The following is a 23,759-nucleotide window of genomic DNA, read 5'->3' on the forward strand; positions in this document are numbered from 1 at the left end:
GCTGTTGGGGAAATCGGGCAACGCTGTGGTAAGCACTGGATTGTAGATGCAGCACCTGAGGAGCAGAAGCGTCTGCATCTGTGTGGACGGACAGCCCCAGTGATAGAGACTGTAACACTGACTCCTTGCAACATCGTGGCAACGAAGGGAGGAAGCAGAGCGCAGCGAATGTCAGTCTGTGCGCTGTAACGCAATAAGGAAGGTTGGTGCACGTGGTGCTGCACACTGTTAGCGACCGCCCACTGCGACAGACGAAGATGTGTGTGCTAAATGAATAGCAAGGAGGAGCGCCCGAACGTGAGTGGCCAACCGCTATGGCCCTGGTAGGCTTGCGCCAAGTTGCAAACCAGGCAGTGGCAACTGAGCGTTCCGCTTGGGGCCTACATTGTGGCGGCCCTCACTGGCCCCTAAAACTGGGTCTGCATGCCACCATACTTGGGGGTGGGGGGGGAGGGCATGATGAGGGGCATGCTGCTAAGAAGCGGCTCAGCAAGGGCTGGGAAGAAGGAGCCTCAGAAGAGCGCTGCCATGCTGAATGAAGCCGTAGCAAGGGCTCTCGCAGGAGAGGAACCAGCCAAGGGCCTCAGTTCTAGCTGCAGATGGTCCATCTGTCCTCTGATGTCCCCTTGCACATACACAAGGGGAGTCCAGGGCCCACATGCAGTGGTGGACACGGTGGGCGCAAGAGCTGAGAGCAACCCCTGTGGAGAAGTAATGGTTGGTGTGTGGTCTACAATCCCAGGACATACAGGGAAGGCCCACATCTACTGCACTACGTACTAGTAAGGGTGTACCTGGAGTGGACAGACTGGGGTGGGACGTGCTGGATTCACGGCCCCTCAGTTGGGTTCTCACCGAAGGGCCACCTGGCGGAAGCATGACTCTGGGGCACGTCACGATTTCCTCATAAGCCACTATCTTCAGGCACATCATCATAGGAGAACTGGGTGGGGTCGTCTCCAACACTGGTGGCGAGCCTTCGACTATGGGACTAGCTGAGTGGTTTACCCCAAGCTACTCACTTGGCGGCTTGCCCGACTTGGCTCCAGGCCAGAGGGATCCACTACACACAGCTGGTGGGAACTTCAGGAGTCAACGCACAGAGGAGAGGCCAGGAAGAAGGGTGATGGCACTGCAACAGGCACGACTACACAGTGGGAGTAACAATGCTCACCAATGTTATCGGATGACTCCTAAGGCTGCCATAGGGAAGGGTAACCACAAAACACAATCGATGGTTACACTGCACCCCTACCCCAAAAACCTAAGGATAAGATGGCTGCGATGTGTGACGAAGGAGACGCAAAGAAAGTCAACAATCTGGTCCTCGCAGCCATTGCGCAATTGAAGTCAACGCTCAGCGCCAAGATCGACAAAGTAATAGTCGATGTCTGGTTGTTACGCCAGGATGAGTGGAACCTAGCAGAAAGAACCATCGAAATGTGGTCTCAACTGGAAGACTACAAGACAATAGCGCCCAGGTCCACATTCTAAAACAGAACGTTAACCTCCTGGAGGGCAGAGCTGAAGATCCTGAAGGAAGGAGCCTGGAGGGAACAACATGCGTATTGTCGGCCTGCAGGAAGCGGAGGAAGGCTCGGATCCCACGACTTATATTGAAAATCTATTCCTGCTGGATTTTGGCTCAGGGAACCTCTCCCAAGGGTTCACGATCGAGAGAGCAAATAGGGCACTCATATGGAAACCGCCGCCAGGGGCCCCTCCGCGCCCCATGTTAGGCAAAGTTTGTATGCAGTACCCTTTGGGACCACTACACACAACTGCGACTACCGATGTGAGCAAAACCAACCTTTGGTATAAGTCTGTACCACACAGTTTTTGGTAGTGAGCTGAGCAGCCAGTCCCATCTCGAGGGAATGTGAGCTTGTAAGGGTGTTACACATAGGTCTACAATGACAAGTATTCAGATAGACACTTATACTCAAGGTTTCTTGGTAAAACACTTCTTAATTTATTCCACAATCATTTATAAAGCATTCACTAAATGAGGCAACCACTATATCACACACATACTACAATACCGATTGCTAAGCAGTTGAGCTCCCTTGAAGTCGGAGCCAAATAGCATTGAAGTAGGAGCAAAAAGGCATAAGTTGATAACACAAATATTAGCTACATTAAAACGATGAAAATAATTTGAGTTCAGCAGAGGAGTTGATTCAATGCAATAGGTAGGCCAAAGTCGATGGGCTAGTGTCTTGTGTAAGTAAAAACAGTTCTGGTATTTAAAACGAAAAAGTCTTTGCCACGGTTCTTAGAAATTGTTCACGGAAGAAAGGTGTGTATGTCGGGTCACAAGCTGACTAGGCCTGTAAGTTGCCAAAGTTCCACAGACTTTCGCAGTGAGAGGTAATTTTCACGGTCAGGTTTTCACAGTACCTTATATTGAAGAAAAATATGCAGCTGAAGACTTCTGTTCCTGGCATTTCCTGCAGATCTCGCTGTTCCTGAGCCTCAGTTATGGGGTCAAGAGGATGGACGTCGGGTGACTCGTGCACTGCACGGGGACGGATCACAAAGTTGACAAATTGACAAATCTTCGATCCTGGTTTCTGTTCTTAAAGCACACAAGCTGGTGTCCTCCCTGGTTAATCCTAACCAGCTCTGAGAATGGTATCCAGGTGGCTTACGAGTTGATTGGTCCTACCAACTCAAAGGAAGAAGTCGTCCTTGAAGGGGTTTCTCTGTCGAGATGAACCTGGCTATTCCGACCTGCAGCAGGGCTCCACCGGGCAAACCAATGGTCCAGTAGTTGCAGCAGCCGTCCTCTTCCAGCTCGTCTTTGGTTCTTTCTTTCCAGGGGTCGACTTTGCCTTCCAAGCCAAGAGACTCGCTTTATAAACAGTTTTCTCCCTTTCATTCCCGCCTAGCTGCCACTCACCCAGCAGGGTATCTGTCCTTGCTGGACAATCAGCCAGCCAATCACGCAAGAGTGCATTTGGGTTGCCTAGGAGACTAAGCACAGGGTGTTTTGTGCACCTCCCTCACTTCCTGCCCACCCTAGACACTCAGACGCCAGAGGCGGTCTTCAGTCCTGAAGCCTGCCAAAGGCATAGAAACAAATGGACCAAACCTAGTTTGGCACGCAGAGACAAACCCTAGAAGGACCTTTCCAAAAGAAATGACGGAAAAAGAAGACCGGGACCTGTTTAAACATAGGGGGCATGGGCGCTATCTTGAAAAACATGGCTCCCGTGATTTTTAGCTACCGGTATTTGCAGTCGGGAAAAATCATGGTAGTTCGTTGTAAAACCACTGCCACCAGCCATTTTGATAGGAAAGGGTAGCATTTGACTGCTACATGCGTTATTAGACCTATGGGGTACTAGGTAACCCCTTGAGCAATCTATTGTAAGATAGTGTGTGCTCGGTCTAGGAATGTAAAAATACTAGTAAAGTCAATTTAACTTTACATTCTCTGGGAAACAGTAGTTTATCCCAGAGAAGGTATTTAAACCTTGGGACAGCCTAAAAAAATTCCCTGTGTCACGGCACTGAGGGTGCTGTGTAACACACATGAAAAGATGATGCCCATGGAGTTATCCTAAAACACCATAATCAAAGAACACAAGAGTAAAACACACATCAAAATCCAGCAAAGTTGCTGGGTGTCTCTAAGGTGAAGGGAATTAGCACATTTATGAGAATTCTCCCTAACACCCCATTATACAAAAGTTCTAAACTACAGAGACGGGGCGAAGATCCTGTTTTACTCCAGGCAAGACGGCATATTGCAAAGGGCATCAGCACAGCTGGCGTCATACCCATACTATACTTTCCAAGTTCAGAGCAGCAGAGCGCAGTTTTCAGCAGCCAAGGCTGGGTCCACAAGGCGGGCCTGAAGTATATGCTAATGTACCCTGCTAAACTTAAAGTACTGCACAAAAACCGCGCCCTTTTCTTTGAGCAGCCGGAAGAAGTGCAAGAGTGGATGGAGAGAGGATTATTCCATGAAAAGACCAAGAATCCCCGCCGAATAATAACTTGGATGCTTCAGAAGCTGACATGTGTGGGACTTGTAAAAATGGCGAGGGTGCTTTCAACCTGCGAAGTAGGCGACTGACTTCTAACAAGGGTCTCCATGGCTCTGATGACGACGGATGAGGCAGCTTTCCTTTCATGTTTGTAGACACTGTCTAGTTTGCTTATTGGCAGGATTCACACCATCGTTGCGCCCAACCTCATGTGGGAGGAGACCGCTTCTTGGCGGTTACTAGCCTGCCCTCAAAGTTTGATTGTACTTTTTTTTTTTTCCTTGGGCACTTGTTTCTTGTGCCCAGCCGCTGCGCTCCACCCAGGGATGGCTTCCCGTGTGCGACGGTGATGGGTGGAGTTACAAGGGAATGTGTGTTGCTAAAAGTAAACTCTATACTGTGGTTTGTAGTCTTGCAGAAAGGTCAAGTGGTTTGAGGGAAGTGCAGGAAGGGAGGTGGGGGCTAATATGCAAGTCTCTTATGTGACAAAGGTGGGAAGATGGCTAGTGATAGAAGACAGTTAACCTGGAATGTCCGGGGGCTGAATAACTTTATTAAAAGAAATCGAGTGTATACCTATCTCTGTAGACACAAAATTGATATAGCCCTATTACAAGAAACGCACCTTATGCCAGATAGGCAAGCATTGATTTCTAGAAAATGGGGGTGTAGTCATAGGCTCTACATACTCGGTGTATGCCCGAGGGGTGTTGATTTGGATAGCGCCAACAGTACCTTTTTAAGGTGATAGTCTAGGACTGACAAGGGCAGAATGGTGCTTGTCAGGTGCTCTTAGAAAATGTAGATACTTGTTTGATTAATACATATGCATCCAATCGTAACACAGCTGCCTTCTGCCAGACACTGTACCCTAGACTAGCAGTGATATGGGGAGGCGACTTCAATTGTGTCCTGAACCCCTGCATGGACAGGTCGGACTCCAAGGTCCTGATGCCATCGCCTGCGAGGGCGTTACAGGTGTTACTAAAATCATTTGAGCTGGTCGACATCTGTGCTTTATCCAGAATCTAGCCACTACTCCCACGCCTCCTCCTCTCATGCCGTTCATACCAGGTTGGACTATTTATTTGTGGGGAAGGACATCATGGATGGTTCCATGATGGCCGATATTAAATGCACAGTTCTGTCTGACCACGTTCCACTGCAGTTGCAGTGACGCTATGTGCCCCCGAGTCCCCGAATACCAACGAGGAAATTGAGAAGCAAGGCCATGCAGGACCTAGCTTTTCGTGGTCACCTAAATGATTGTATTCAGGAAAACTTACTACATAATGAAGGTAGTGTGTCTGGAGTGGATACCTTCTGGGAAGCCCTGAAAGCGGTTGTCCGGGGCACCGCAATTGCCAAGTCAAGGGGTATTCAGGCCATGCTGTGCAGGGAGCTGACCGTGGCAGAGGAAGCATTGCAAGCGCTGACTCAATCCCGTAAAGATCCCAGCGATGCGGGGGCGAATTAAATGGTCTTGCGCCAGTAGTGCCTGAGCGGCTGGGAACAACTTGGTAAACAGTTATGCGAGATATGTAGAGAGGTAGCCTGCAGAAGTAGACAAGCCGGTTAGGCTATTAGCATGGCTTTTTGAAAGGGAGAAACAGCAAAGACCTATTTACTCAATACAGATATCGCGGGCCGTCAGGTCTGATTCCCAAGAGGGTATTAATGCAGTCGTCTTTGATTTTTACCAGAATTTGTATCGGGAACCCGCCACGCTCGAGGACCGGGATCTGGAGGAGATATTAGGCAAGATTAATCTTCCCAGATTGGACAAAGGCTGGGTGAGGGAGCTAGACGCCCACAGCACAGCAGAGGAACTACACATGCATTACCCACAGGTAAAGCCCCAGGCCCGGATGGCTTGCCCGGTGAGTTTTATAAAGAATTTGCCATGGAACTTGCTCCCCGCCTGTTGAACGCCCTGAGTGAGGCGCACAAGACTAGTCTCCTTCCTCTTAGCATGAGGGAATCAATAATAGTATCATTGCTGAAACCCAATAAACCCCTGCAGGAATGTGGCTCATTTTGACAGCAACTCTGGCCAATATATTAAAGAAAGTGATGCACACTCTGGTGCACCCCGATCAGACAGGGTATGTGCCAGACAGAAGCATGACCTGGAACCTTAGACGCCTACATCACATCATGCTTAGTGCAGCCTCTTGGGAGACACTGTGCCATTGCTGCCCTTGACGCTATAAAGGTGTACGACTCCATTAGGTGGGACTGGCTATATGCCACCCTACAGAGGTTGGGCTTTGGTCCATATTACCAGAGGTGGGTGGAAATCCTATATAAGGAACCAGTGGCACAGGTCAGGACAGGCAGATACTGCTCTAAGCCATGGGTGTTGGAGAAGGGCACTAGACCGGGCTGCCCTTTATCCCTGCTGTAAGACTCATAGTAAAACCACACAAAAAAGCAAACGGCCTAGTCAGAGCCTTTACGATCCGTGCAGCCACAAACTGGAATGGCCTGCCCCTAAACCTAAGATTAGAGACAAATCACCTTGTTTTCAGAAAAAATCTGAAAACACACCTGTTTAAATAAATTGGACTACAAGACGGTTAGTTATGTACACTGAACACACCAATGTTTGGTCTTCCTCCACAGACCAAGTGTCCTGTTTTTGTATTGTCATTGCTGTCCTGTGTGTGTTGCCGCCTCGATAGCCACAGGCTTTCAGCGCCTTACAAATAAATATCCTTTCTATGGAACCAGTGGCCATGTATCTAAGAGCACAGTACGAAACGGCAGGTATATCAATCATGGAACGCATCACCTGATCTCCATGTATGCAGATGACTCATATATGTGCAAAACCCTGAAGACAATTTAGAAATGATAATTGAAGCCCTCGCTAGCTTCGCCCAGATCTCGGGGATCAGAGTTAGCATGGATAAGTCCCTGTTGCTCCCACTAGCCTGATTAGCGGAGACTCAGCCTAACAATTTGTCTGTACTGGCCCTGAAATGGAGTGCTACTACATTTTGTCTAACTTGGGGTAGACCTCTTTCATGATCCGGTCAAGGAGCACGGAAACACACAAAGGGCCCTGGAGGGGATACGGAACTCCATCACTTTCTGGAAGAAGTTGCCCCTGTCAGTAATGGGTAGAGCGGCACTATTAAAGATGGTTGTCCTCCCTAGGCTCCTGCATTACTTTGCAAACATGCCATACAGTATTCAAAAGACCTTCTTTAGGGGGTTGGACTACTTGTGTAGAGCATTTTTGTGGCATGCGAGTAGATGTGGATTGCATTGGCTTCGCTACAGAGACCATATGAGGAGGGGGGTATGAAGGTCCCGCATTTCGAGTTGTATCATTTGGCAGGGCAGCTTCAATTTGTGGTGGGCTGGTTGGCAGACAAACCCACTTCAGACACTACGCCCCATTCAGTCAGCATCTCTGCGTTCCTTCTTGAACGAGTTGCTGTGGAGCAAAAGGTCACAGCTGGCCTGCCAGTCATACCTGGTGGTGTTGGGGATGCAGCTGTGGGATAGGGCACTAGTGTTAATGAAAATGAAAGACCCGTTTTCCGTAATGATTCCTCCAGCCGCCCTTGTCCCGGAAGCATATCTGGTGGATATGGGGGTCCAGGCTACGATAGGGGACCGGTTAACGGGTATCTCCTTTGTACCCTTCCTGGAATTGGTTAATACCACAGGACTCCACTGAGGCCAGTACCTGCTATATTGCACTATTAAAAATCTGATTACATGTAGATGACCAATGTTTGCAGAAGCGGCAGATGCACTCGTATCAATTGACACCATGTTCGACATAGTCTAGGGCCCCCACACGATTTCTGGATTATACTGGTTCCTATGGGAGAGTGGTCCCTCCCCCAACATATCTATAAAGTCATGGTGAGAACAGGATCTGGGGATGATGTTTCTTGACGCGCAATGGGCTCAGATACTGTGGTACCATAAAGTATCTTGAAACTCGAGGCTGCAACTGATCCAATTGTATGTAATGCATAGAGCATACTTGACCCCTCTCAAGACATCAAGGTTGCCTGGTGCTGGAGCACAATTTCGTCCTAGATATAAAGCCACGGAGGCGGGTATGATGCACATGTTTTGGTCGTGCCACAGTATATTGCCATTTTGGGGGAGATTGCAGATAGAATGCTAATGAGGTCTTGAAATCCGCTTTTGCCCGAGGCCTGCTTGCTTGGTCGCTTTACACGCCCCAGGCATTTGTGTCATGTCTCTAAAATGATTTATGTTCATACTAACCAAGCGACGGATAGCAATGAACTGGAAGTCAGAGAGGGGCCCTCTCTTGGAGGTCTGGTGGCAGGACCTCCAAAAAGTGGGCACAGGCTGAGAACAACGGTCTGGCAGAGGACTGTGCATGATAGCCCCTTGGATACGAATGTGGTGCTAACGGCATGGAATATACTCACACAAACATTGAGGGCACCGGTTGTCGCAGCTTTTGAGCCTGTGCGGATGCCCGCACCGAATGAGCAAATTGACCAGCCACAGCATTGACGAGCATAGAGCAGGGTCTGAGGTATGTTTAGCAGCTGGAGGTTGGTAGTTTGCATGTCAGGCGAGTTTGGAGTTTATATTGGCAAAGCGCCCTAACTTACTAAGTTTGTTTGATTTATACGTTTGCTTATTAAAATTAATAAAGCTTGTTTGAAAAAACAATGATTCAGTCAACAATGGTCCAGTCGGGAAAAAATTCTTTATATTTGGTGTCATCTGCACAATGCGTTTCGGGATTTTTCCCCTTCAGGTGCAATTGCAAAAGTCTAAAATACAATATGAAATTACAATCTGTCCGTATAGGTTCATTATTTAGAAGAATTATGGATGGGGAAAAAACCTTTCTTATATCCCAAAGATTCACAGAAAATCAAAATAATCTTTTTCTGCAAGGAAGAATGTATTTCTCTCTACAGACAACGTAAATATATATAATATATATATTCTCACCAGTGACATATATCCAGAATACACTAAGTGTAACATGCATTGTAAAATTGAATAGGAAGCATTCTCTGAGTAGACTGTGAATCTTTGGGAGCCTTGGAGTATGCTGGGCTGGGAACAATGCTGGAGCCAGTAGTACCGGAATTTCCCAGCATTTATCCCAGACCAGCGTAGTCTTAAAGTCCTTTCAGATACATCGACCATCTTAGTCTTTGTCGAAAATACGTTTTTAGTTCTATGGGATCCATTTATGAAGAAAAGGATGACAATCCTTTCTTTGGGGTTAAATATGGCACACCTAATGTACCAGAGGAACTGATCTCTCAAGACTCATGGTACAGGACTTTGTTGAATGCTTAAGATGCCAGTGGTCTCGACAACTCTGCAGCAGTAGTTTGCTGCTCCTGGTTCAGCTGGTCATGCTAGTGCTTCCTAGAGGCCTCTTATGGGTAAAGTGACAGATTACTTTGGTTGGGCTCGTCCTGCTAAGGACTTTGAGCCGGATGATTTAACAGTCCTCCTTCACAAAGGGCCTCCCAAAGAGCCTGTTTTTCCATTCCACTATGCTTTGTGGATTAATCTCATGGAAAATTGGCAATAAAACACACTACACCAGCTGTCAGTAAGGATCTGGTCAGAGTGCAGACTGTCTGTTGACTCAGATTTCATTTCCAAACATCCTACGCCGGAGAGTTTTAGTCCAAGGGGCTAATTCCACTTCAAAGGCGGCTGCCTACCCTACAATCCCTCATAACAGCGATGACAAGAAGTTTAATGTCCTGAGTTTTCTCAGCTGGCGGTATGGCTTTGAAGGCCATCAATTCTACTTTTACATTGGCAAAATATACCAAGACCTTATGGGGTGGTATAGCCCAAGCAGCTGAGAAACCTCCCTCAAGGGGAATTGAGAAGCCTTGATAAATATTATTCAGGATAGCAACGAAGCAGCGTGCACATCCTTAAAATCAGTTTTAGACGCAACTGGTTGGGTAAGCTGTAGGCCATTCTATGACGACTAGCATAGTTGCAGGAAGATTTGTGTGGCTGCGTAAGTCTGTTTGCCCCAGATGGTCAGTTTAGGCTATTGAACATGCCTTTTGATGGTGCTCACCTTTTTGGCACTAAGGGTGATCAGTCTTGAGAAATTGCAAGTCTCCAAGGCGACTGCCAAGTCTTTAGGAGCAGCAATCTGCCAGCCTCTGCAAAGGCTATTCATCTTCACTTCTTATCAATTTTTACTCTTCAGTCGGTAGAACCAGAGGCCAGCTCGCTCAGAAAGGCCAAAGAAGACTTCCTCATGGTGCACGAGGTTGTGCAGGTAAATCTGTCCAAGCAGTCTGTGCTTCTTTGGCTTCCGTTGCAGCCATTGCACCAAAACCCCTCTGGGACCTTGTCTCGCAATTCTGTAGTGGGGGACAGATTGACTCAGCATCTCAAAGGATGGCAAAGCATTACTTCGGATGCTTGGGCACTGCTGACAGTAGCCCAAGGTTCCTGCCTCTCATTTTTAAAAAGACCCCCAGATTGTACCCCTGAGCGAACACTCTTGCAGAACCAGACCCGCTCCTTCTGCAGGAGATCTCTCCCTGCTGGAGAAACGTGCAGTGGAAAGTGTATCTGTAGTAGAGCAATTCCACGGCTGGTACTCATCTATTTTCTGATTCCCAAGAAAGATGGAAGGATGCAACCCATCTTAGACCTGAGACGCTTGCACAAGTTCCTCAGGTAAGACCGGTTCAAGATGGTCACTCTTTTTCTAATTGCGTCGGTGGTAGCGAATCTAAGGAGGGGAGGGATACACATTTTTCCCCATCTGGATGATTGGTTGATCAGAGCCCCTTGGTGAAAAAATTCCAAAATGCCAAATGTTTACCTGGCCTTTGATTTCCTGAGGCTGCTCAGCCTTATGGCATCCTGCATTTTTGTGGTGCCAGAGGCCCGTCTAAGGCCTCTCCAGCGGGCCCTTAGAACCCAATGGTCACAGTTATCTGGCAGGATGATGGTCCTTCATGTTCCAAGCAAGGCCGGGCAGTATTTTCTGTGGTGGGGCTGCAAGGGAAACGTGATGAAATGGGAACGTTTTTGGGAACCATGGCTGGAAATTACAGTAGGTATGGACTTCTCCCTCACAGGATGCAGAACCCACGTAAACGATGAAACGATCAGTTGTCGTGGGTCTCCATCGGAGTCCAAACTACACATATCCTTGAGAGCTGAGGGCCATCAGACTAGCTCTGATGGCCTTTTTGTCTTTTGTATGTGGGAAGAGCATCCTGATAATGACAGACGACACAGTGACTATGCATTACCTCAAGAGGAGGTGTAAAGGTACTGCCACTGTGCAGAGCGACAATGCAGCTGTGGTTTTCGGCACTTACAGAATCTGTCAGCTGTTCAACTAGATGGAGAAGAGAGCACGACAGCGGACGCTCTGAGCAGGAAGAGCAGTTTCTCATGAGTGGGAGCTAGCTCGGGAAGTCCCTCAAGAGATCTTTGCCCTTTGGGGAACCCCTCAAGTGGATCAGTTTGCGTCAAGTATCACCAGGAAGTGCGATCTGTTCTGCTCCAGCGAGAGGTGCTCTGGGGGACGTGATTTTCCACTCCTTTAGCCGTTATATTCAGTCCCGTCATTCCCGTCATAATGTAAAAGCATTCATAAAGCGCTAACTATGGCACCAAGGCATCTAGGCGCTGAGTAACCAGTGAATAAAAAGAAACTGCTGAAATAAATGAACAGTGAAGACTCCTAAAGGATATGTTTTCGAATCCTTCCGAAAGCACAGATGATCAACCATTTCCCAGAGCTGAAAAGGGGGAGAGTTCCACATAAATGGCATTAGGATTGAGAACACTCAACCTCCCTCAACCTTTGTGTCCAGTATCAACAGGAAGTGTGACCTGTTCTGCTCCAGCGAGAGGTGCTCTGGGGGACGTGATTTTCCACTCCTTTAGCCGTTATATTCAGTCCCTTCATTCCTCATGTCATCAGGAGGTTGAGGACATTTGGAAATACATGATTCTGATTGCTCTGGATTGGGCCAGTAGGAGGTGGTACCTGCAACTTCTGGACATGTCCCTCTGCCCTCCAATTCATCATCCCCGAGAGCGGATTTGTTCTCTCAAGAGGGAGGCAATCTTCATCCAGCAATCAGGACTCTGTACCTTCACGGCTGGTTTCTGAGAGGTTAATATATAAAGATTGGGACCTCCCAGAAGACGTTATGGAGGTGTTGCATTCGGCAAGGAGGGCAGTAACAAAAGCTTTAGGCTGGTGGAACAAGTTTTGCAGCTGGTGTAGAGCTGTAATGTAAAAACATTCATGAAGCGCTAACTATGGCACCAAGGCATCTAGGCGCTGAGCAACCAGTGAATAAAAAGAAACTGCCGAAATAAAGGAACAATGAAGACTCATAAAGGATATGTTTTCAAAGCCTTCCGAAAGCAAAGATGATCAACCATTTCCCAGAGCTGAAAAGGGGGAGAGTTCCACATAGATGGCATGAGAATGGAAAACGCTCAACCTCCCGCGCTAAGAAATCTGGGTACTTTCAGGAGATTGAGAGGCGGAGCAAAGGGATCTTGCTGGTGCATAAGGAGTCAGTTTGGCTTGAAGTTACTTGGCTCCAGAGTGATGGATTGAATGGTGAGCAATGCAAAGAACCTTATTTAATGCGACTGCTCATCGGAAGCCAGCGAAGCTGCTGAAGGAGGCCCTGGTAATCAGAGACCGTTGACTCTGAGCACCAGTCAGGCTGACGCATTTTGGAAAAGCTGCAACCACTGAATCCAAAAGGCTGGTTGACCCTTATAGATCCTGTTGCATGAATATAAGGACCCCATAGTGGATGCCGTCACCACTTTAGCTTGTGACTCAGATGGAAGAAAAGGCAACATTTTTTAAGGATTTTCAATTTCAGGAAGCCTGTATTGCATACGGACGAGATTTGATATTCCTGGGAACCGGAGGGTAAGCGTTTGACACCAAGGCTCTTTACTGATTTACTAGTTTTAGGGCAGGGTCCCAGGGAATCCAGCCAAAAATGTGGTCCAGGTTGCCTCTGTAGAGGCAGAGCCAGCTATCATAATCTCGGTTTTCTCTCAAGCATCAGCCAAATTTTGGCCATCCAGTCCCCAACTGCAGCCAGACAGTTTCTGAGTTTGGAAAGGTGGTCCGATACAGAGGATTCCAGACAGAATAGCTGCTGGGTATCATCAGCATGTGTGTAAAACCGTACCTTCTACTGTTGAATAAGGTCAGCAAGAGGACGAAGATAAAGCTTGAATAGAAGTGGCGATAGTGAGGATCCCTCTGGGACACCGCAAGAAAAGGCCACTGGAGATGAGTGAAAATGAGAGAAACCGTTTCGGTGCAATTGGCAAGAAAATATGTAAACCAGGCTAGGAGGTTCCTGCCTTTTCCAGGCATCAAAACCAGATTTGATGGTCGACAGTATCGACCGTATCGAAAGCTACGAAGCTAGAGATATTGATTCTTTCATTTGTGACACTCCCACTGTATTATCTTTTCTGTTACATCTGGCACACCAGGGGCTTCAGGTGTCTACTGCTTAATGTTGCCTGGTTGCGCTGTATATAGTTAAGCGCACAACAGAAAAAGGCTCCTATTTCAATGTTGCTGTTGCTATTCAGTTCCTGAAGGGACTAACTAATCTTTCATCCAGTTCCAGCTTGGGACCTTAATTAAGTTTTGATTTAAAAAAAAAAAAAAAAATGTTTTACATTTTTTAACGGGAGTCCCATTTGAGCCTTGCCGTTCTTGTACGCTTGGGTTAGTCAGTCTAAACATTTTTCTAGTAGCCATCGCCTCTGCTCGGCGGGTGGGTGAGCTTAAGGCTTTGTCATGTAAGGTTGTTCTGAGCGTATGCCCTGGAATTTCACATATCACAGAAAATATTTTACTAGCTTTTTACCCACCTCATCCTTCCAAGGATGTAGAGAGGTTACACAGATTAGAGCCGAAGAGAGCTTTAAGCTTTTACATAAGCAGACTATTTAACATCACACAAGGCAAACATGTTTTTAGTGGTTATACTGGACATAAATTAGGCCATGCTGTGACTAAACGGGCCTTGTCACGGTGGATTAATTTTGTGTATCACAGAATGCTATTCCTTGGCTGGTAAGGATGTTCCCGATAATCTAAGAGCTCATTCTTTCAGGGCAACTAACTTCAGCCCCAGAGAGAGTTGTCCCGTTGTAGGATATTTGTAATGCTGCAAACTGGTCTTCGTTACACACCTTCTCAAAGAACTTCTACCTTGATTCCTTGTCGGGCAGGATTACACATTTGGGAATGCTGTTCTTCACAGCATAAATCGATAACAAAATGCTTTGATCCCACCTCCCATTTACAAACTGATTTGGGAGTATATTAAAGTTCCCTCCCTGTTGCCCTGTGGGCACTTTGAAACACAATTTACTTGATGTCGAAGTGCCTTACAAATGCACAATAAATAAATGAGGAATCCGTGGGAAGACATAATTCATTTGAAGAACAAATTACTTAACTGGTAATGTCCTTTCTACTGGAAGTTCCTCCCACAGAGTCCTCCTCACACTCCCAGCCTACCCCTCTGACTTTAGGTACATTTTGCTGTTTTAGACTTTCCTCTTTCAACGCCTGCAGGTTTTTGAATCCAAGTTTGCTGTGCAACAAGAGGGGGAAAAACTTGAACTGACGCAACAGGCGCGGTGCATGCCATTTAGGGATTGGGGAAATTGAATCGAATATATTTGATTGTGTGTGACATAACTGCGAAATAGTGTTTGGAGAAAGTCTCACATTGCGATTTAATTGCACAACTTTCGTTTTGTTTATTATACTCTACAATGGGAGCGTGGGTTGCATGGGTGTCCCCCGCCGCCCCCCCTTGTATGGGATAAGGGGCTACAGGGGTGTCCCCTGCTTCAATTGGATGTCGGGTAAACATTATTGACAGTATAGTGCGAGTGAACGATGCTGTCAAATTCCACATGAAGGCACCATTAAATGTGCAATGCTGCCATTGTGTGGAATTTGACAGTATCTTAAGATGTCTGTTCATGAGCATTTGGTTTGCGCAGCGGTAATGCTACAACTTGTTAAGATGTTATTCTTACGCGCTTAACCTTTGTTATTCTATATGTACTGTATCACCCATTGTAAGTAACCATTGTTTTCTGTAATAGCCTGTGTCAGGCATTGTAACTAAGCTTCGAGTCCTCTTGTAATGCTGCGCCCAGATGCCCACGGGCTTGGAGCGCATTACCAAATAAACAAACAAACAAACAAATAGTGGTATCATGCGATAAACGTAGTTTGTGATGTAATCAACCTACACCGCTATTTGTACCAGCGTTGACTTCCGTCAATAGAAGCTGGTGAGGGATCTCGACTATGCACAGTGCCCTCTGCTGTCAGTTTCCCAAGCTGCAAGCAGGATATCGGTATATCAAAGTTGAAGAATCTGTGGGAGGAACATCCAGTAGAAAGGAATATTACTAGGGATAAGTAATTTGTTCTTCAAAGGATGGTGTTACCAAAGTGGCCTGTGCCAACTGGCTCTGATTTATCCCTTGTTTTTATTTAATAAGCGTGATGGTCTTAAGACAGCACTGCAGTAATGCCTACTTCTGTGAGTTTTGCACCACAGATGCAAACTGAATATAGGATCCAAAGTCAGTTTTCCATGATTTTTTTAGCATTTTACCAAGACAGCTGTCGTACTTTTATATAAGCCTCAAAAACTGTTAGCATAGCACACCTCTGCATTCCTTGCTTTAAATGAGATGGGGGAACACAACCCTGCAGCCTACCCCTTTGCCTAATTCTGCTTACCATTGAACCAGAGTAGGCAGAAGGTTGCTCTTGATGTGTTTTCTGTCCAGATGCAGGGTTATCCAGCTGCACCTCCTCTGGTATGCTGGGATCCCTTAGCGCTCAGGAACCTGAGAGTTAAGGGACGTGAAGTTGTTGGGACAGATCACTGGGAAGGGAATAGTCAAAATTGATTAGATTGGTTTTGGAAGCTATGTAGTGTGCGCCAATGCATCAGGTCCAACTCTCCACACTGAACAGTTGTGGTTCACTTATTAGTAATTAAATAAGTGTGTGGGAGCCCCTCTACTGAGAACGAACATGGGTCAAATACCCGGTTCTGTGGGATTTCTCACACTGATGAGGGTCTACAATTATGTATTGGCTCCCTGCACCCTTCACAGAGTAGAAATAACCATTTGCATATCACTCACCCACTCACCAACCCACAAAGGCAGTCAAGCACTGAAATGCTAGGCAATTCTCCTCTGAACAAGGGTACAATCAACAATCCTAGACACAGTACAGGGGCCCCCCATACTTTTGTTGGAATCGCCTATTACCCGTTTGTACTGATACTACGCTTTCACACTCGGTCTCTGTAGGTACTTTATGATGGTGCCTGGTTCTGATCAGAGGTGACGAATGGTTTAGTGGTTTAGTGGAGTAGGTATGACTCCAACGGTGTGGTGTTAATGAGTCTAAGCAGGATCTACAGAGGCCCGACTACTGGTCTGATTAAACATGGATAATTGTTATATTGGATTAGCTGTGACAATTGGATATTTGTTATATGAGGGGAGTATGTTATTGGGCTGAAGATTTTGTGGCATGTGCGTTACGCTCTACGTTTTTTTTCAAAGCCTAAAAAGCTGCACAACTTCAGCCTTTATTATTAGCATGTTTCTTGTAGCTTTGCTAGCACCATCTATTTAGACACACATATTCTCGAACAGCGTAATTGCTTGGCATTGCTTACATTGGGACCTTTAGGCTTCTGTAAGAGTATTGCAGCATCTGCAACCTCCGTACAACTTCTATCTCCATGTTCTCTCCTAACCAATGGCTGTCAGTCTGGTATGTGCTAGTCTGGAACTTTGTACCCTGATTTGTAAAGAAGCAGAGGCTATGCATGCATATCGCAAGCCGGAATTGTGAGCCACAGCCTGCATACGAAACGCATGTCTATGGGAAGCTACTCACTACAAAACCCCCATCCCACTTGTTGTTCCTGGAACTCTGGGTTCATTCAGGATCCTATTTGGAATATCTTTGGCTGACCATAGAGTTCACAAGTTAAGTACCATTCTTCCTTTAGTGTAATTCTCTGACAGCGTGATGCAGGTGAGTGGGAAGGAGGAAACGACAATGGATGTAGGGGTGTATTTGTGATTTACTCTGGTGCTAGCCAATTTCGATAGCTCCCATTCCTCCATACATATCTGCCTTTGTGTTCCCCTTTCTGTGAGTGTCCCAATCCCTCATGTGCCCCAGTTCTTGTTTTTTGTCCGTTTAAAAAAAAAAAAAAAAAACCTTTGTTTCAGAGTGCTCTTGTAATGTCACTGCATCTAGAGCCATGTACTTAGTAGGAAAGCACAACGACTGCCCTACAGACATTCTCCAGTCACATGTGGATTGCATTTCTGGCGGAATGATCAATGTATTCATATTTTCACTTAATGCACATGATTGGAATTAATGTTTAATTACCTCTGTCCGTTATTCTCCGCACATGCTTGAAAGCTGTATTACAGCAGTTTGCTCCAACTTGTCCTGCCCTAATTGTTAAAAATAGGTAGTGGAAATGGGTTTATCGATTCACTGCTACGAGTTTATAATGTAATTACCTTTTTTTCCTATGTAAGAGCGTGTTGTGTGTGTGTGGTATTTTTGGTTTTTCTCTGGGACCATGGTTGCTTCATACTTAAACAAAAAAACAATCCGTTTTCCCCTGAAGGAGCTGAACTGCTTTTATGGACATCATGCAAAAATTACGAGCCTTGCTTGGTCGCCAGACAGTGAGCATTTTGCAAGTGGAGGGATGGATATGATGGTCATTGTTTGGACGTTAAGTGATTCAGACGCCAGACTAAAGATTCCAGGTAAATGTGGTGTTAGAAAATGAATTCCTTTTTTACTAATCCATATTAATTTGCTGGCCTAAATGTTTGAAACCAGTTTGCATATGCGTCACTGAAATAGATATTACTCAAATGACTTGTCTTTGTTAGGTAGAACACATTTGCATTAAGTGTCTGTGTAGCATAATTGTAGGATTGTATGGTTTCTTTTTTGAAAATCTACTTGGGGGAAATGTGATGAGGTGATCTTTGAAATTATTTTTGTAAGCTAATCAGGGCAGTAGTGCTTTGGCTACATTGAACTGATTTAGCTTCGCAAATAGAGGCATTACATGGACTTTGGTTTGCCTGTTTTTTTTTTTAACCAGTTTTTCTGAAAACTGGTATGGCAGGAAGTATAGAAGTAAAGCCCTAGCTAGGGTTCTGGAAATAGAAATGATATTGCAGTAGAAACATCCAGTACCCTTGACCTCGTCCTTGATCTTTAATAACTGAGCCCCTCTAAATCCACTATGTAAACTTTTCACGTGATCAATTGCTTTTGCCACCAACTAATTTGGAGTTAGAAAAGAGGAAAGACCCCAATTGGACATGAGAGGGCGTACTTTCTATTTCTCTCACTTCAACACAAGTGTAGGCAGGCAGAGAGGAAGTGGAGCGCATTGGGTGCCCCCCCTGACCAACTATCCTGCCGGCAGGCAGTAAAGACTCAGTCCTCTCTAAGAAGAGAGCCAACATCCAAGCCTGCCTCTCTGCGGCATTTAAAAACTTGGCCAAACCTTTCAAAATCTGCAAGGAGCTGGCCAATTCTGCTGTTCCCTACCAGGCCCTCTGCATGACCTTGGCCTCTCATATCACTACTAAAACTCTGGGCATCCTGTCCACCCTCTCTTCCTCTAACACTTCCACCTCCACCACTACTGGCTTGTCTGAGGCCATCTCTCCCTGACATTGTTTCTAGGCAACTCTGATCTATGAATGTCTCTTCAAAGCAGGTTCTTCACTGCTCATCCAGAACCATCAAGGACCACATCGACACCCTTGCTCCAGCCTTGGCCGATTTTCTACAATCACTCCTTTGCCACTGGAACTTCCTCTGCCCCCTAACCCCCCCTTGGTACTCTCTTGTGCACCCCTTCTAGAAAAGCCCTCGGCCAATCCTTCCTCTCTGGCTAACTGTCGCCCAATCTCATCACTCCTTTCCTGGGCAAACGCTTGGAAAAGCTGGCCATATCCCAGCTCGATCTACATACTGAATCTGTTGGTTGCCTCCATGACCACCAGTCTGACTTCGGAGCTACCAGAAGCACAAACTCCTCTCCTGAACACCCATGAAGACTTGCTTTCCAATCTTGATTCTAATCTCCCTTCTGTCCTCACTCTCTCCTCAATCTATCCTCTGCTTTTGACACGGTCAACCATGCCATCCTGCTCAATCACCTACACGACAACCTTGGTATTATTGATCTAGGCCTGGCCTTGTTGACCTCCTTTCGAATGGATTGTATCCTCCCATGTATTCATCTTTTGACAAATATTGTCCAGCTTCAGCTGCTTCGGAAAAAAAAAGAAATTTGGCAGAGGGCGCTGTCCTCCGTCAAGGATGATGTAATCTAAGGCATACATAGAAAAGGCGCAGCACCCGTTGGCTTCATTTCTGTTTTCCGCAATAGCTTCGAAGAAATACGCCACACTTCCTCACATCTTGTGACTTCTTTGTTAAACTTGGACATTGAGATGTCTTCATCATCGACACCGAAGTCTGGTTTTAAAGTGTCGGGATTGCAAATCGAAAATGTCCCTGACTGATCCACACCGTATGTTTGTGGTGCCTCGGAGCAGACCATGACACCTCAGTGCCAGTCTGACTGGAAAGGCCTTGAGGGAATGGAAGGTGAAGGTAGGCAAAATCCCTAAATTTCCTACCCGATCCATGAAACCTTCAACTGATGAGTCGTGAATCGACTCTCCTCGCAGGAAGAAGGCCAAGCGGTCCAGGTCAAGGAGTGGCTCGCACCACTCTTCTTAGTCCTCGAAGTCTAAGAGAAGGCACCTTAGGTCAGCCTCGTCGACTTTGTCGTTGGATGCTTCTCCAGAAAGAGTTGCTTGTCCAACCAAGAAATCCACTCCGCCCGAGTTGGAGGCCTTCAGTGTGAAATGCTTCATTTTCGAAAAAGCAAAAACCAAGCCATGCTCCTACTGCTCCTTTGAAAGAAGCCGGAAAGCAAAGGTCTCGCCCCAAGTCATACACGCCCTTGAGCCCGGGAAATAGGCCTGATCCGCGTCATGAGCCTTAGTGGCCTTGATCCGATGTAACATCGAAGGATCACTCGAACCATAAGCACAAGTAGAGGTTGTCGACGCCATCGACACATTCGACAGCGCCTTCGGAGTCTGCCAAACCCTCAATGTCTATGCTGAAATCTTCTATGCCTTTTGTGCCATCTTTACCAGCTGAGCTGTCGACGCCGATCGCCTCTCCTAAAACTAAGGCGCGGATAAAGAAAACCTCAATGACTACTACATTGTCAAAGCCAATTCTGTTAAAACCCATAATTCCTGACAAAACCTATGTTCCACTACCTAGGAAAGACTAAGGGGGTCATTATGAGGTTGGATGTAGCCATGGTGCTACTAGCGCCATGGCTAGCCCCTTACCGCATACCGGGTCTGGGTTCGCTGAATGGGGAATTACCGGGCCATTCCAACCTTGGAGGACCCGGTATTTCCCCATTCAGGGAACCATCCCCATTCCCATTCGAGCCTCCACAGGGCTCAATGGGAATGGGGACCATGCTAACGGGCCCGTTAATAACAGGCCCGTTGTTAGTATGCTGGTCCTGTAGCAGCTCCCACTAAGGGAGCCTGTTAAAACCAGCCGCCCTTAGCGGGACCTGCTAAAGGACCTCGTAATGTGACGGTAAGGGGTTAACGGCACGGGCACCTTTACCGGTGCCGTTAACCCCTTATTGCCAATCTTGTAATGACCCCCCAAGTCTTTCTTCAATTTATGAAGAAGAGGAGCAGTCTGATGAAGAGGCCCCGTTTGGCCTACAGTTTGGTACGCCCAATATACCAGAGTTTCATTGCGGATGAGTCCGGGATGAAGAACCTTTATGAAAATCTGCAGACTGCAAGTGGGGTGGATACCTCACCTGAAGTAGAGTTTGGGAAACCAGAGTCTGGGGAGCATGGGGATGCATCCTACAGGCAGCTCATGTCAAAGCTGGTGTATTACATGGATTCGAGTAGGCCTCCATTACCATATGAACAGGACAACCTTACTGACATTCTAGACAAAGGTCCACAGTCGGATCCCATTTTACCTCTCCACATGGCTGTTCAGAAAAGGGTGGCTGGTAAATGGGAGACACCAGAGACCAAAGACTAAGAAGTACTGCCCTTCCAGTAGTGACCCCGACTACCTGTCAAAACACCCCACTCCGTAGAGCCTGGTGGGGCTGTGGCTACTGCAGCATCAAAACAAGCGGCGTACCCTACCCCATCCTGCCTGATAGTGACGACAAACATGTAGATGGATGGGCAAGAAAGGTATTCTCTGCAGGGATCGTGGCACAACACGTTTGCCCTCGCAAAGTTTAAGTTCACTGTATGGGACTGCATTTCCATGGCGGCAGAGCACATTCCCGAAGGGGATTAAAAAGACAGCTTCTTAGCCATCGCTGGAGACTGCAAGGAGGCCATGTGCAAGTCTCTTCAGTCAGGTTTGGATTCTAATTATATTAGCAGAGCCATGTCTACCAGCACAGTTATGCGCAGGTTTGCGTGGTTGAGGAAGTCTGGTTTTGTACCGGATGTGCAATCCAGACTTCTCAACATGCCTTTTGACGGGTCTCGCCTTTTTGGCAACAAGGCTGACGAGAGTCTTGAAGTTGCAGGCCTGAAAGGGGGCAGCAAAATATTTAGGCGCCGCTTTTAGGCAACCTAAACTGCTTTGTCCTATTGGGCAACCTTACAGGGGTAGATCTTTTCGCTACTACTCCTCAGTTGGAAGGGCAAGATCAAAGAGGCCAACGAAAACGTCCTTGTGGTGGACGAGGAAGAGGTGCAAAGCCAGCTCAAGCAGCAGCTTCCTTACCATCGGCCACTGCATCAGCCGCCTCGTAACCTGAGGTCTTGAGTCGCAGTTCACCAGTGGGGGGCAGACTGTGTCAGCATCTAGAAGAATGGCGAGACATTACTTTGGATGCTTGGGCTCTAGAGACTGTAGCCCACTGTTACAGCCTTGCTTTTATATGGAGACCTCCGAACAGTCCACCGGGGAAACACTCTTTAGGATTCCGAATCCACTCCTTGTGCAGGAGATTTTAACCCTGCTAGAGAAAGGTGCTATAGAACCTGTGTCTGTAGCGGAGGAACAAGGGATGGTACTCCCCTTATTTTCTAATACCCAAGAAGGACGGAGGACTGAGACCCATCTTGGACATGAGATACTTGAACACGTTTTCAGAGCCTTCAGGCCCTCCAACTCCAGGATTGTTTGGGGTCATTGGACCTTCAGAATGCTTATTTTCATGTGCCAATCCATCCCAAGCACAGAAAATACTTGAGATTTGTAGTTGGCGGTTCTTATGATCAATTTCGAGTTCTGCCATTCGTGCTAACCTCCCCCTGAGGGTTTTCACCAAATGGATGGTGGTGGTGGCAGCAAGTGTCAGCAGAAGGGATTCACATCTACCCTTGTCTGGACGATTGGCTAGTCAGGGTGCATTCTCCCGAACAAGCCCGGGACCATCTCAACGTCACCTGCCACTCTCTTCAGACTGGGCTTCTCCCTCAGTTACAAGAAGTCCCATATGACACCTTCTCAAATGTTTCGATACATCCTTGGGAAAGAGCTTGCCACCCGAGGTGAAAGCTGAAGATGTTCTTCAGATGGTTACCAAGTTTCAGAATGTCCACAGTCTACCAGCCTTGCTTTTTTTATTTATTTTCATTTTTTTGAGGTTGCTCGGCCTCATGGCATCCTGCATATTTGTGGTGCAAGAGGCCTATCTGAGAATGAGATCCCTTCAATGGGCTCTCGGAACTCAATGATCCCAGTTTTCAGGAAAGATCTCGGACCTACTTCAGGTTCCAACCAGGGTCTCATAGGATCTTCTGTGGTGGGCCTGCGAGGACAATATTCGGAAGGAAACCATATTTTGGCAACCATGTCACCCACGGGGTGGGGAGCCCATGCCAATTATCTGACAGTCAGCGGTCGTTGGTCTACATCGGAGTCCATACTACATGTCAATCTTTTGGTGCTGAGGACAAACAGACTAGCGCTGACAGCATTTCTGCCCTCTGTACGGGCTAAAGAATGTTCTGATAATGATGGTCAACACAGTGCCCTTGTACTACCTCAACAAGAGAGGAGGAGTAGGGTCGCTACTGTGCAGCGAGGCAATGCAGCTCTGGTACTGGGCAATTCAAGAAGGAATATCCCTATCGGCAGTTCACCTAGCCGGAGAGGAGAACACTGTGGTGGCGGTGAGCAGACAGAGCAGTCTCCCACGAGTGGGAATTAGCTCAGGAAGTCCTTTGAGATATTGTCACCCTTTGGGGAACCCCTCAACTAGATCGGTTTGCAACCAGGGTCAACCGGAAGCACGAACTGTATTGCTCCAGGGAATTTCCCCCAAGAGGGGCTCTAGGAGACGTGTTCGTAGTGAGCTGGAAAATTTCCACTCCTGTACACGTTTCCTCCAGTCACCGTCATTCCTTATGTGATGAGGAGGTTGAGAAGGTTTTTGAAGCACATGATCCTAATAGCCCCGGATTGGGCCAGGAGAATGTGGTACTTGACTTTTTGGACTTGTACATCTGTCCTCCGATCCGCCTTCCACAAAGAGAGGACCTTCGCTCGTGAGAGGAGGGTAGGGTTACCCATCCAGAGGT

The 23,759-nt window shown here is 47.0% G+C and overlaps 1 protein-coding gene across 1 annotated transcript in view; it reads left to right on the forward strand.

The window, feature by feature from the left end:
• WDR1 (WD repeat domain 1) overlaps positions 1 to 23,759 on the forward strand; it is a 590,429-nt gene that overhangs the window by 522,255 nt on the left and 44,415 nt on the right. The window contains exon 14 of the mRNA XM_069631954.1: positions 17,732 to 17,876. Coding sequence (XP_069488055.1) covers positions 17,732 to 17,876 — 145 coding nt within the window. The remainder of the gene's footprint in view (positions 1 to 17,731; positions 17,877 to 23,759) is intronic.

This window comes from Ambystoma mexicanum, chromosome 6q, assembly GCF_040938575.1.
Source record: "Ambystoma mexicanum isolate Mex_15411 chromosome 6q, UKY_AmexF1_1, whole genome shotgun sequence".
Classification (NCBI taxonomy): Eukaryota; Metazoa; Chordata; class Amphibia; order Caudata; family Ambystomatidae; genus Ambystoma; species Ambystoma mexicanum.